The sequence below is a fragment of the Salvia miltiorrhiza genome, chromosome 7 (assembly GCF_028751815.1).
Source record: "Salvia miltiorrhiza cultivar Shanhuang (shh) chromosome 7, IMPLAD_Smil_shh, whole genome shotgun sequence".
NCBI classification, from domain to species: Eukaryota; Viridiplantae; Streptophyta; class Magnoliopsida; order Lamiales; family Lamiaceae; genus Salvia; species Salvia miltiorrhiza.
Genome location: NC_080393.1, coordinates 7351599 through 7365161, shown reverse-complemented (window position 1 = coordinate 7365161; position 13563 = coordinate 7351599). Strand labels below are relative to the sequence as shown.

Below are 13563 nucleotides of genomic sequence, written 5' to 3'. Positions count from 1 at the left end.
AATTTATATATTTAAATAAATAAATATTAATATTAAATAGAATTAAAATATATTTTAATAAATAAATAAAAATTTCATATACTTAACATAAACAAAAAGTTGTAAAAGTAATAGAGAGAAAAAATAATAGTATATTTTAAATTTTGAAATTTATTTGCTTTAATTTCATTTTTGATGATTTTTTATACCATATTAAATATCTTTTCACGAACTTAAATTTAAGATGAATATTAAATATTTTTTCATGAATCAAATCTAACGATATTTAGAAGAAAAAAAATTAAGGGTTAAGTACCAGATTTCCCCCTATCGATGCCTTCCCTATCGCGTTTAGCCCCCTACCGTCAGGGGGGAGAGCTGCCCACTACCTCAACGTGGCTTTATCGCACCAATTCCCCCCCTCCCCCCGCCTTTTAACGGACGTTAACGCCGTTAGCCTCCAGCTCTCTCTCTGCTGCCGCCGCCGTCTTCTCTCTGCTACCGTCTTCTCGACGGCGGCGCCATCGGTGCGGCTGCCTCCGTCCCCAACCCCTTCTCTTCCCTCTTGCTTGGAACAATCCCTACGTCTTCCTCTAGCCGTCCCCAACCCCTTCCTTTTCCCCTTATTTTTCGGCGACCTCTGCGCCACACACGATGCCGCCTCCATCCACCCTCTTCCCTGAGTTAGACGGCGGCAACAAGGCCACCGGCCCACCGCCGATGCATCTCTTTCTCCTCTGCTCAATTTCGACAGACAGGACCACCATTCTTGTCCTAAATTTTTCGGCGAGTAGCAGCCACAAGGCTGCCACCATCGCCCTTTTCTAAGCAAGAGGGAAGAGAAGGGGTTGGGGACAGAGGCAGCCGCACCGACGGTGCCGCCGTCGAGACGACGGCAACAGAGAGAGAGAGGTGGAGGCCACCTGAATTTAAAAAAAAAACAAAAACAAAAAAAACGTTGTTTTTTTCTAACGGCGTTAACGTCCGTTAAAAGGCGGGGGGCAAATTGGTTCGATAAAGCCACGTTGAGGTAGTAGGCAGCTCTCCCCCCTGACGGTAGAGGGCTATACGCGATAGAGACGCCATCGATAGGGGAGAATTTGGTACTTAACTCAAAAATTAATAAAAGAGAAGAGAGAAAATTTATAGAGAAGGGAGAAAAAAAATTGGTGGAAGAAAAGAGAGAAAAAAAAAAGAAGGAAAGAAATAGAGGGAAAAACTCCTCTTTTATATATTATATAGATTAGTTGTAGTTTTAATTAGAATTTAGTAATTTCTAATTAAAAATATTAATATCTAATTTGGATATATTAATATTCAATTAAAGTTATTTATCACAATTAAAATTGAATTAACACGATAACTTTACTTTTTATATATGGTTTTTTTTTTTTTTTTGGATGTTTGGGAACAAGTAACTTGAAAACTCAAAAAGTGACCAACAACATTTTATATATATATATATATATATATTGGGAAGGGCTATCGTGAAAACATTTCTTAAAATAAAAACTAAAACATATTTCAATGTACAAATTTTATGTAGAACAACTTATAAATTCACCCAATAGGGTTGCGAATTGTGAAAAATAAACTTTTGCTGCTTTTGGAATTCGAACTCAGGACCACGAATTCATCCAATAGAGTTACGAATTAACTGTAGATCTTGGTGATCTAATGGCTGAAAATTATTTATATTTTATATTTTAAGAAGTGTTTTTATTTTAGCCCTCTTCCATATATATATATATATACATATATATATAGTCGATGCAGTGTACCTAACAGGCTATATTTAGGTATTTTTCCACTTTTAAGGTTGGAGATGCGCCTATATATATGCAGACCTTTATTTAGTTTATTGGTCCAAAGGCATTATAGATTAATTAATTACTAGTTTGCTGAAATTTACCAGAACGTTCTACACCAAATTAGATTGAACTGCGATCGTGAAGCCTAATATCTGTATTAATAATAAGGAAATTAGTTATATATAACTCTTCGAAGTAGATATATATTGACAATAATCCTTTCAAAAAAAATTGTCAATAACGTCCATCAATAGAATATAAATAAAATTAATTAAAAAATTGCTCGAGTTTAAATTTTTTCAAATTATAGAGATATAAAAAATAAAATAAAAAACTTCCAGAGTGTGAAAAAAAGAAAACGATCAAGAATCTCGTACACTTCTATTATATCCCAAACAATCATGTGTAGCTCAAGATTTTCAGTCGGCCTCTGTTGCAAATATATTCCTTCCCCCTTCTTATGCTATTTCATCATTATAATATTGATTACGTGGCATATCAAATGCAACTTAATCTCTAAAAATATGATATGCATCTAACTACAGCTAACTCAAATTAATTAATTAATATATCTCATCTATAAATATGGGATAGCCTACATCTTGATCCAAACATGCAATACGAAGTCAGAAAAGACACGAAGGGAACAATGATTTACAATTACAGCACAGAACCACAAAACTTGTACTCAAGAAACCAGCCTACGGTGGAGGGCCGGCGGCGAGGAGCAGCGGCGGCGCCACTACCACATAAGGCGGAGACCGAAGATATTAATGAAAGTGCAGAAGCATTCATAAAGAGATTTAGGCGGCAGCTGCTTCAACAGTGGATGGAGTCAATGGACAACAAGAACTACGACCAAATTATCAAAAGGGGTGTTTACTAATTATTACTTCTATTCATTGTTTTCCTTTGCGGAAATAAAATTGTTATATCTGAAATTATTTTGAATGAATAGTTTATTGTAATAATAATTAATAGTTTATGTGTGAGTGATTTATGTTTATCAGATTTGCCAATAAAATAATATACTCACAGTGTTGATCTCAGTTTGTTTCTTATTTTTTGCTTATCAATAATATTGACTATCAGAATTAATTATTATATCCAACATTTTATGTAATATGTATCCACTAAAAATAAATTGTCAAACTAAATAAGTTCTGTATATTAATCATCAACATACGCGTGTTACGTGTACAGTCTCATGCAAATGATTCACATGACTTATCTATCATCACCACCTATTAATTATAGACCAAATTAACCTTGCATATAGAAAACACTAATATAAGGCATGCTATATGTAAAATATACTAATATCGTTATTCAATAAATAAGAAATTATCAATGGGCAATGAATGGATAAAATGAGTTTGTAGAAAGAAAATATATTACGAAACGATAATATTCACTCGATATTTGTAAAACAAACAAATTATCTATATATAAATATATTATTTAATATTACATCCGATAATTATTTCCGATGTCCAGGCCTTATATTATACTTCATGCATCCAAGGTTGTACCAGAGACGTACGGGGCGAGAGCGGCCGGGGATACATAGCATTAGCCCCTCGAAATTAAACATCCCACGGTATATATATAAAATATAATGTATATAAATGAGCAATATTATGCAAAATATGTGTGTTTATAATTTTAATAAATCTAACTCTAGATATTCATAAGATGATCTCCTATATTTCTTTATTCTTTTTATTCTTTCAATTCAAATTCTTGAAATCAATAATTTATCTGAGAATAATAATCGTATTATTTATAAATTCATATACTATTATGTATATTTAAAAAATATTTATAGGAAATTCAATTGACTTCAAAAATCTGTATGCGCATCAATTTAAATGACTTCAAAAATGGATAACAAAACTTGAAAATTTTCTTTAATGCTTTTATTAAAAAAAATTATTTTAAAAAATTTTCAATTATTGCTTTCCTCCCAATACGAACAATGTATATATGCTTTGCTTAAGATTGATTTTAGTGAAACCATATATATATATATATATTTTGATAACTTTTCCATACCGTTATTATTCAATCCATAAAATAGTTTTCAAACAAAAATAAATTTGTACGTATAACATAAAATAATTTTGTATTATATAATAGGCTTAATTAGATGTTTATATATTTAGTTTGCTTATGATATGGAGTAGTTAATTATTGGGAATGATAATTTCGCCCCCCTCGCTCAAAATTTTGGGCCCAATCCTAGGCACTAGGGCACGGATCTGCTGCGGCTGCACCCTGATCTGCTTCAGTGGTGGGTGTGGACATATCATATGCATCTTGCTGTCCAATGGTATGATAGGGATGCTTTCACAGTTGCAGATTTCAATCATGAATCCATCTGGATCGTGGAAGAACAACTGATCCATGTAGATTCCACCTTCTTCTACTCTCTGCCGCACCCAATCAATCCCCATTTCTCCGAGCTTCTTCTCCACCATGCCCATGTTCTCACACTGCCATCATCACATTTTCTTACCAATCTTAGAGTAGAACACACAGTTGTAACAAAATTTGATTTTGTGCATCCATTGTAAGCACATAGTGTTATATTTAAAACAATGGATGCCCACGATAGCTTAATTACCTCTGAACACAAATTTTTGCATTCGACCCATATGATATATTGGAAACACTGATAAATTAGTCATTACTATATAATAAGAGGCGTCTTGGGATATATGTATAGTTTATTTTATTTAATTGTTTATTAAAATAATTATATTTAATTCTAATGAGAGATCAATAAACTCTAGTTAGGGATTAATAAACTCCAACTAAAATTAATATATTCTAATATAGAATAATATATTGGAATTAATTAATATTTAATAATTAATTGTGGCCGTTTGCACGACTGCATCTGCATGCAAGTTTTTGCCTCATAATAATACTATATGTGATGAGATACGTGATTATATTCGGCGTTTTGCCGCAATCCCGTGCATATAAAAAGAAAATTAAAACCGCACAACAAAAGATTCGAACCTAAGATCGGAAGCTTTGAATATTAAACTCCTATCGCTAAATCAACACACGCACATCAATAATGGTTCTTCATTACTCTCTTATTGATTTGAACTCCATACTTATTTGGCATTGATGTTACGTGTTTTAGGAAAGGAAAATTGATGATAGCCTAAATTACCTGGAATGAAATGTGACTATCTTTGGTATTAATCACAGTTTTCTTTGGCAAGTTTTCTGGAATTTCTGATTGTAGTAGATGTATTCCTATCCCATGACCAACCAGCCTGCTCATACAATTCCAAAAACCAACAACATTTAATTAGTCAAGAATATAATGGCCAAAAACACACACACAAATTAAATGCTATATATGTACCATGCCCCTGGAAAATTCAAAGCGGCAGGCCTCTTGACAGGCACAAATCCAAGAACATTTATATAGAAATAATTGGTTTCATCCACTGATTTGCAGACAAGAGAAATGTGGTTCAACGATGACAGTTGCAACACGTTTCTCTTCTTCTCCACCTGCATCTTTAATTTGCTTTTTCACAGAGATGACACTCGAAGAAAATTAATTTTCGAAATCTTGATGAAACTGAAGCTGCCAAAACTGATCAACTACCTAATTAAATGGATAAGATCCAACAAAAAGAATTAGAATGAGAGGAGAGAAGAGAAGAGAATAGGGGATTGAAGGAGTTAGATAAGGGATTTCCAGTGGAGATAGTGTTGAGCTTTTCGAATGTGTTTAAACCTCTTTATATAGAACTCCACAACCAGCTTCAATATAAGATATTTTACATTTCTTATACCATTTATTTTTGCATATATTCAAAATAAATTAGCATTACAATTTTGTGATTTGTAAGTTGTACCTAAGAAAAAAAATTCGACAAGACAATATTAATTATTCGTAATGGAATTTAGGGGAGAGGTTACGTATTTGGGAATAGAAGGATCGAAACATATTAAGATGAGTGGAAAAAATTGAAGTTTTCCATATTTTATTTGTGTCATCTGCTTAATTAATTATCTTATTGTCACTCTTGTAGTAGCAAAATTCCCATCTTGATTTCTGATTCAAGAGAATGTCTGAACTCTTCCTATCTTCCACCCTTTCCTAATATGTATATTTATATCTAATTTTATTTAATGACGTGTACGATTCGTACATGTCATTGACATGAACACATCATAGAAATACTACTACTTAATTATAAAACGCAAAGCATATACTATCTGAGATCAAAAATTAATATACACTGTTAAATATATAAAGCTTCTAGAATATATATATATATATTTAACTGATTTACCTTTGGCAACTATGTCTACGACTACATACATCAAGCGGCCTTTGCCTTGATCACACAAATCATGGTAATAATTAAGCAGTTTGGCCGTGTGTTGATAATTAATATAAATCATTCATCTCATCACAAATATTCTTGTTTAATATTAATTTATCTATCAAGGTTTAAAATTTAAACTTAGCTTAGCTAACTGATTCCTTGTTTTTTAGTTAACGACTTCAACGCTTCCATTATTGTGTAAAGTTTTAGTTCTATACTTAAACAATCCTTTAGAAGCGAATAATCTTTTCCATTTCTAGTATGCTAGCATATACGTGGAGCTAATCAAAGCAACAAATTATTTTAAAAAGAAATTCACCAACAACAATATTTGCCAAACCAAATTAATCAAGAAAGTAACGATAAAGACGAGACGGATGATACGTGGAAATAGAAATTGGGTTTCTGCTATATATCTTGACTTTCTGCGTTTCAATAGTCAGTTTAGCTTTTCATATTTAAACTTATCTGAAATTATTAATTACTCGTATTTATGCTACAATCGATGTTTAAATTATATCGCACTAGTAAAAATAAATCAACTTTCTTTTCTTGCAATATTAATTCTAATTGATCCGATCACTCGTCATTAAAATTGAGACCAAGACCGAAATCTCAGTGACTTGAATTACAAAACTTTCAGTTTACTATCTCAATTAATCTGACATCAATTTGACGTTGTGAAGTTAGAGCTTCGTGACTATTTGGGGTAGAATTCTAACTTTTAAGCAAGCCCGATTAGGAGATTCGGTTTGGAGTTTTGTAGCATAATGAATCTGAATGTATATGAACCAATTTTATCATGCTGAACTGATGGATATTATCAGATTTTTATAAACATCAACGTAGTATGATTTATAATATTGAAAGTTCCATTAATTGATAAATTAATAATTCGGATCTTTTCTCCTATATTATTTTCTGTTCCATTCAACCCTTGATAAATTACTTACAATTTAGGTAGTTTATATGTTCATTTGAAATTATATGTTCATTCGTATTTAAAATTTAAAATTGATTGAAAGATTTTGGAGTCAATTAATCTGAAATTTCTCCCATGTTATCAATTTCATTGTTGGATATCCAACGATTTAAGTCGGATGCGACCAAGTCAACCAAATTCACGCAAATATTTATACAACAAATCAAAAAGTTAGAAATATTATTCAAATGTTTTAAAAAATTGTTAACTTAAATTTACAAAAAATCGATATATGGAGACTTTTTTTGAGTTGATAAATGTATTGTAATTTAATTTGTAATCGACTCATTCAACATTTTTTTTTTGTGTTGGCCTAACAATAGCGTGGTTAATGCTTAAGATTAGAGGTCTTGAATTCGAATTCACCATGAGGTTGTTTTTAAATTTTTTATTTAATTATTAATTTATGAAAAAAAAATGTGGATAAACTAGAAGCTAGTTACCAAACAACCCCTCTATAATTTGGTGCAGTTCCCGAATCACAAAATAAAAACCCTAGCTCCTCCCCCTAAACCCTTACCACCAAAAAATCGACCAGAGAAAACTCAAATTCGTACCTGAAAAGACATTATCCTCACAGAAATGGAAGATATAACGGAAGGAGTGAACAAGATTAACATTGCTGACAACCAGAAGAAGAACCGAATTCAAGTCTCCAATACGAAGAAGCCACTTTTCTTTTACGTTAATCTCGCAAAGGTATAGATTTCTTGGTGTCTGTATCTGCTTATTCGGATTCGACATCTGTTATGAATTGTGTTTTAATTTATTTGAGGTCATGTGTTATCTAGAGGTATATGCAGCAACACAGTGAGGTGGAGCTTTCCGGACTTGGCATGGGTAACTCCAATCCCTGTTTGTACATTAAATGTGTTTTTCCTCGACTTTTTACCTGGTTATCGGGTTGATTCTCATTTTTTTATTTTGTATGAATAATGTTGATCGTGACTGATAAGAATGAAAGGGGTTTAGATTGTTGGGTTATGCTCTGTTTTGTCAAACGCGTTTTCAATTTTACGTGAATTGTGAAAGCATCTTGAGTTCTAGACTAGAAACTTTTTGCTGTGATGAGTTGGACGTTCTTGCATATCAATTCCTTTTAGTCCTTTTGTTGTTTTCAGTTCTATGTTCATAAGGAAGGAATTGGTGTTAAGATGCTATGATAGATTGTTTAGTTATGTTGGTCTACACTTTATGATGGCATAAGGAGGTGCTACCTGCTTGTGTAAAAGTGTTGTGTAGAATGTGTAGCTTTGTAAGAGTAGCTCACTTGCCCAATGGTCAGTGACATTTTCCGGTTGCTCCTGTGTTAGAAATGCAATGTGCCTGTTTACTAGTTCCGTACCGTAACCCTGTCAAGAGCTATTAGTGGTTGAATTACTGTGTTCTTCTGATGTGCCTTAAACTACACTGCTCCATATGTTTCTAAGATTGTGGTGCGGTTCTCTCGGGACCAGTTAGTCATGTGAAAATGTCTAATTGGAATTTGTGCTGGCAGCCTACTACTCATTCTCTTTCTGCGAGTTGCTGAGGATGTTTTTCTGTGCCATGAAATACAACATATTCCACCATAATGTACTCTAGAGTAATTTATTGCAAATAGATAAGCACTCGTTACTGGAGCCATTACGTGGCAGGGAGGAGCAAAAGTTATTTTCTGCTTCCTGTACTTATCTGATCTACATGATTTTGATGTAGATTATTTTGTAGAATGTGAATTCTGAACTTCTACTTTGTTTTTTATTTGCTGAGTGGATCCCATCCCATATTGTATGATTTTTAATTTTTTCTTTTTCTCTTTGTCCTGGTTTTGTACTGATTTTGTGTTTGTTCTTATGCTATTATAGCAATCTCAACAGTTGTCTCAGTTGCTGAAATTCTGAAGAACAATGGATTTGCTGTTGAGAAGAGTGAGTTATTCTTTACAGCCCCATATTCTTTATTATTGTTTTGTAACCAACGCATGCAACTTTGGAAACAAAATGCCATACTGATTTGAAAAGGTTTGATTGAGTAATCAGCTATAGCAGTAATTTTGGTGGTTGTTGGGATAAAATGGTGTTACAAAATGAAGGAAATTGCGTAATCTTATAAATCAAAGCCTTCAATTTGATTGCTGTTTTCTAACAATCTGTATAAACGTTACAAATACATATATGTTACATAGATTAAATTAAATGTATCTACTTTTACACATGTAGAAATCATGACATCCACCGTGGAGATAAAGGATGATTCTCGGGGAAGGCCCGTCCAAAAAGCCAAGGTAAGTTGATTCCTTTGCAGACCGGTTTTGTGTATAAGGATTAGTGTTGATGTTTTTATCCTGATATATGTTTCTTCCCATATGTGATGAGAATACCATGAGTTGATGCTAAGGTACTTTTTCTTTAACATCTTATGGTGCCCTTTTTTTTCCCATATAGATTGAAGTAGTACTTGGGAAAACAGCAAATTTTGATGAGTTAATGGCCGTGGCGCAAGAGGGTAGGGAGAATGGAAATGATGAAGAATAAGCCTAGTCGGAGTTGATGTTTCAAGCCGTCTTCTATTATTATGCCTACTGTTATGGATGTCGCATGTGTTTTAGTCATGTAAAATGGCATAAGAGGAAGTCTGAATAATGGCTTAAAGTTTTGTATCAAATTGTTTCTTGAATTTGTTGTGGTTAAAGCTTTTGCTTTAGGTGTAGCTATTCTTTCAATGTTGTTCATTAACCCTTTAATGGAATTATATGCAGTGGAATTGTGTTTTGTTAGTGGATTTATTGTTTTCTGTGAGATATTGGAGGCACTCCGTTTACACAAGGTTGCATACCTATATCAATGTTTTATTTCTTCAATACAACAATGGTTATCAATTGTGTTGTATATATGCGCACTAATGAAATCAGATGCAAGGTTTGGACTAAAATATCCATATTTAGCATGCAAATCTGCAAGTGGGCTTCTGAAAATTTGAACTTGAAGCAGAGAAATCTGTTGAAATTCGCAGAGCCTAATATGTAAAAGTGAATAAAATCTTCAAGATGTTCTACACATATTATGAAAATCTGAATAAGAACAATTCAAAATTGCACTTTTAGCTTGAAATCTGCTTATGTTTCCATCTAGATCTGTTACAATGTAATAAAATCTTTCAGATCAACCTCCAGGGAAAAATATACCCTGCTAACAATAGCTACTCTGCCCCCAGGCCATTCTTAGAGTAAAACACCACAGTCCATTCATTTGATAGTGCGACATCAAGATAACCGTAGCTTCACCTTTCCCACACTGCCTACTTTCGAAGAAAATACCATACTGTATCTCCTGGTGAAAATGGCTTGGTTCAGAACGAAATATGGAGATAATAGTTTCTCACTTGTTGGAAAAGTGTTGCCTGCTGAGGGAAGTATGATGAGAGAATCAGCCTATTTCCTGCAATTTTATTACCTGTTAGATTCCTCCATGAACAGCAATATGCCAACAGGCAGGTCATGTAGAAGCGAAAAGTATGCTATCAATAAACTGCACGAGAATCAAGAATGAACTAGATTAGAAATATTATGAGCTACCATCTGCAGATGTAGTCTACGTTTTCCTTGCCTTATGATGACATGTTACGTAAGGGCGCATAATTGCTTCTTTGAACGAATAGAACAATGGGATGTTCGCCTCATTATCTGCTTGTTCATATGTTGCTGCTGCATACATCATGGTAGTTGGTGCCTCAGTTGCTTCTGATATAAACCACAATAGCTACCAAATGGAGGAAAGCCATACACCCATTGAAATATGATAATCCGGTGAGCCATACAGAACAAAATCACGAAATAAATAGCTTGGAATGTAGAGTTTCTCAACCTCAAATTCCCAGAAAACTGTACACCATCACAAGAAATATCACATGCTCAGACTTTGAAGTGTTTCCTATTGTTTATTAAGACTTCTAGAACCTGCCAATTCATTCGTTAGACATGAATCTTGTAGCAAGGAATGCAAAATCACTGAGGTCTCCTTAGTCAGTTCATGAGTCGAGTAGCGCCCAAATATGGTCAAATACTTCAAAGCAACATCAAGCTTTGCATCAATAGGTTTGGAAGTAATCATGCTATTCCATTCTTTAGATTTCCCTACTAAACAAGCCCCATGTAATAGAGCAGCCAAACTCACCGAGTCTAGAGGGAAGCCTTTATTCAACATCTTATCAGTCAGCTGTAACGCAGTTCCAAGCATCCTGTTTAAACAAAGACAAGCGACAATCGAGCTGTACGCAGCAGATATGGGATGCCAACCATCACACACCATTGTCCCAAAGATATCAAGAAGCATAGGCTTATGCCACTCAGAACCATCTTGTGTCGACTGAATAATAGAAGCAGCATTGTTTGATAGCCCGTTCACCAAATAATGAAATGTAACATCATTGGGATTACACTTGCTCATCATCATTTCTTCGAAAAAGGAAGATGCTTGTGCAAGTTTCCCCTCTTTGCAACAGCTGCCTATCATTACAGAATAAGTCACAACATTAGGCGGCACACCATTTGATTGCATTCCTCGGAGAATCCTTTCTGCACCAGAAACATGCCTACAACGACAAAAGCCACTGATGATTGAGGTATACATCACAACATTTGGCGTGTACTTCTGTTTGATGACGAGGCCAAATACAGTCAATGCACCAAGCAAATCATTCTGCTTTATGAATCCATCAATGATTGTAGAATATGTAAATTCATCCGGAGAGATGTTTCTTCTAGTCATCTTATTAATGCAAAGAACGGCATCTTTTATCTTCCCAAGCTTGCAGTAGCCCTTAATCATAGCATTATACCCTACAATCCCAGGATCGACACCTCTTTTGATTATGAGGTCAAAAAGTTTTTCAGCATCATCAAAGTTGCCACTTCTTATATATCCATCAACCAAAGTGGCATAAACATATGCATCGAGAGACACATTACAGCCAAGCATCTCTTGGAGAAGCTGCTCTGCATCAGCAAACCTACTCTTTTTGCAAAGTCCGTTAATTAACACATTGTAAATGCATGCATCGGGAGACACTCCCCTTTCCACCATATTGTTTCGGATTGTCAAAGCAGCCTCAACTTCTCCAGCAACAACTAAGCCATGAATGAGACCTCCATAGGTTATCAAGTCGGGCTTATGTCCACTTCGTGTCATCTCAACAAGAAGACATGATGCTCTCTCAAAATTTCGCTCCCTGCAGTAGGCATGTATAAGAGGGGTAAAGCTTAGCTTATTGGGAACCAATCCGCGATTGATTACCTCCTCCAAAAGCTTTTCCGCGTCCAGCACATTCCCATCTTTACAAGCATTAGAAATCAAAGAATTATACGTCACAATGTCCAACGGGCACCCTACTTCCATCATCTTTCTTGAGGTCTCGAAAGCTTCTCCAACAAGGCTATATTTACATTTGCCATCAACAACATTGTTATAGATTACGGTATTCACCTCAATACCGCTGGACTCCATTTCCTTTAACATTTGATCAACCTTCTCAAACTCCCCTCTCTTGCAAAATCCATCAATCATAGCCCCATAAGTCTCCTGGTTCGGAAAGAAACTCTTCACTTTCAACTCTTCGAAAAGCTCATGAGCCCTCTTGAGATCACCTCTCTTGCAATATCCATCAATGAGAATATTATAGAACACAATATTCGGAATGCAGTTCCTTCCCCACCTCTTCTCAATCAACCTTCTACCTTTCTCAACCTTTCCTTCTTTACACAATCCCTTCACCATTATAGAAACACTGTAATTGTCCAAACAACTAATCTCACTGGCTTCATCTCTCCTCACCATCTCCTCATACACACGCCACGCAGCGTCCAACTTTCCTTCCTTCACAAGCCCGTTAAGCAAAGAATTACATGCCGGTAACTGGGGCAGCGCGTTGTAGTTCCTCAACAGATAAGAATACAAGTCGAGAGCTTTAGAAACAGACCCAGATTCCGCACACGCACGGATTACAATACCTAACGCCTCGTGAGTAGGCCGCTTCTCTTCAGAATGCAAACACTCCAACAATACGGTGTCGATTTCTGCGAAGACTCTGGACCGAGCCAAGAGCTTCAAAAGTGAGGAGTAAGCGAACCCATCGAGGTCAAAACTGTTATGAGAGATGAAACCATAGAACTTGAGACCCAATTCGCAGTCGCGAATTTTGTCGAACACTAGGTGGGCAACTTCAGAAGGAGTAATATCATCCCCAATAAAACGATTCTGAAGGGACTCTTCCCACTGTTTGTCTTCACTTCGGAGAATTTCACAAACTTCATTGGCCAAATTCTTGATTTGAGGAGTGATGAGAATTTTAACGGCTGACTTGATTCTAGGTTGGGGGCGGTTTAAGGGTTTTAGTGAGTCTGAGAATTGCCTTGGACATGTAGACAAAAGGTATGCTTACGCTTACACCC

At 34.9% G+C, this 13563-nt stretch overlaps 3 protein-coding genes and 1 pseudogene across 3 annotated transcripts in view; 1 reads left to right on the top strand and 3 right to left on the bottom strand.

Annotated features, from left to right (window-relative positions):
• Positions 1 to 13563, bottom strand: part of LOC130992114 (nucleolar complex-associated protein 2) — an 884658-nt gene that overhangs the window by 128048 nt on the left and 743047 nt on the right. The window lies entirely within an intron of this gene.
• Positions 3867 to 5514, bottom strand: LOC130992176 (glyoxylase I 4-like). Its single transcript, XM_057916723.1, has 3 exons — positions 5176 to 5514; positions 4978 to 5083; positions 3867 to 4285 (listed from the first exon to the last, which is right to left on the bottom strand). The coding sequence occupies exons 1-3, from the start codon at positions 5331 to 5333 to the stop codon at positions 3977 to 3979; spliced, it is 573 nt and encodes a 190-aa protein (XP_057772706.1). The 5' UTR covers positions 5334 to 5514; the 3' UTR covers positions 3867 to 3976.
• Positions 7593 to 9916, top strand: LOC130992191 (uncharacterized protein At2g34160-like). Its single transcript, XM_057916740.1, has 5 exons — positions 7593 to 7835; positions 7928 to 7976; positions 8984 to 9046; positions 9338 to 9402; positions 9563 to 9916. Exons 1-5 carry the CDS (start codon positions 7719 to 7721, stop codon positions 9650 to 9652), a joined length of 384 nt encoding a protein of 127 aa, XP_057772723.1. The 5' UTR covers positions 7593 to 7718; the 3' UTR covers positions 9653 to 9916.
• On the bottom strand, positions 10172 to 13547 carry LOC130992112 (pentatricopeptide repeat-containing protein At1g52620-like; annotated as a pseudogene).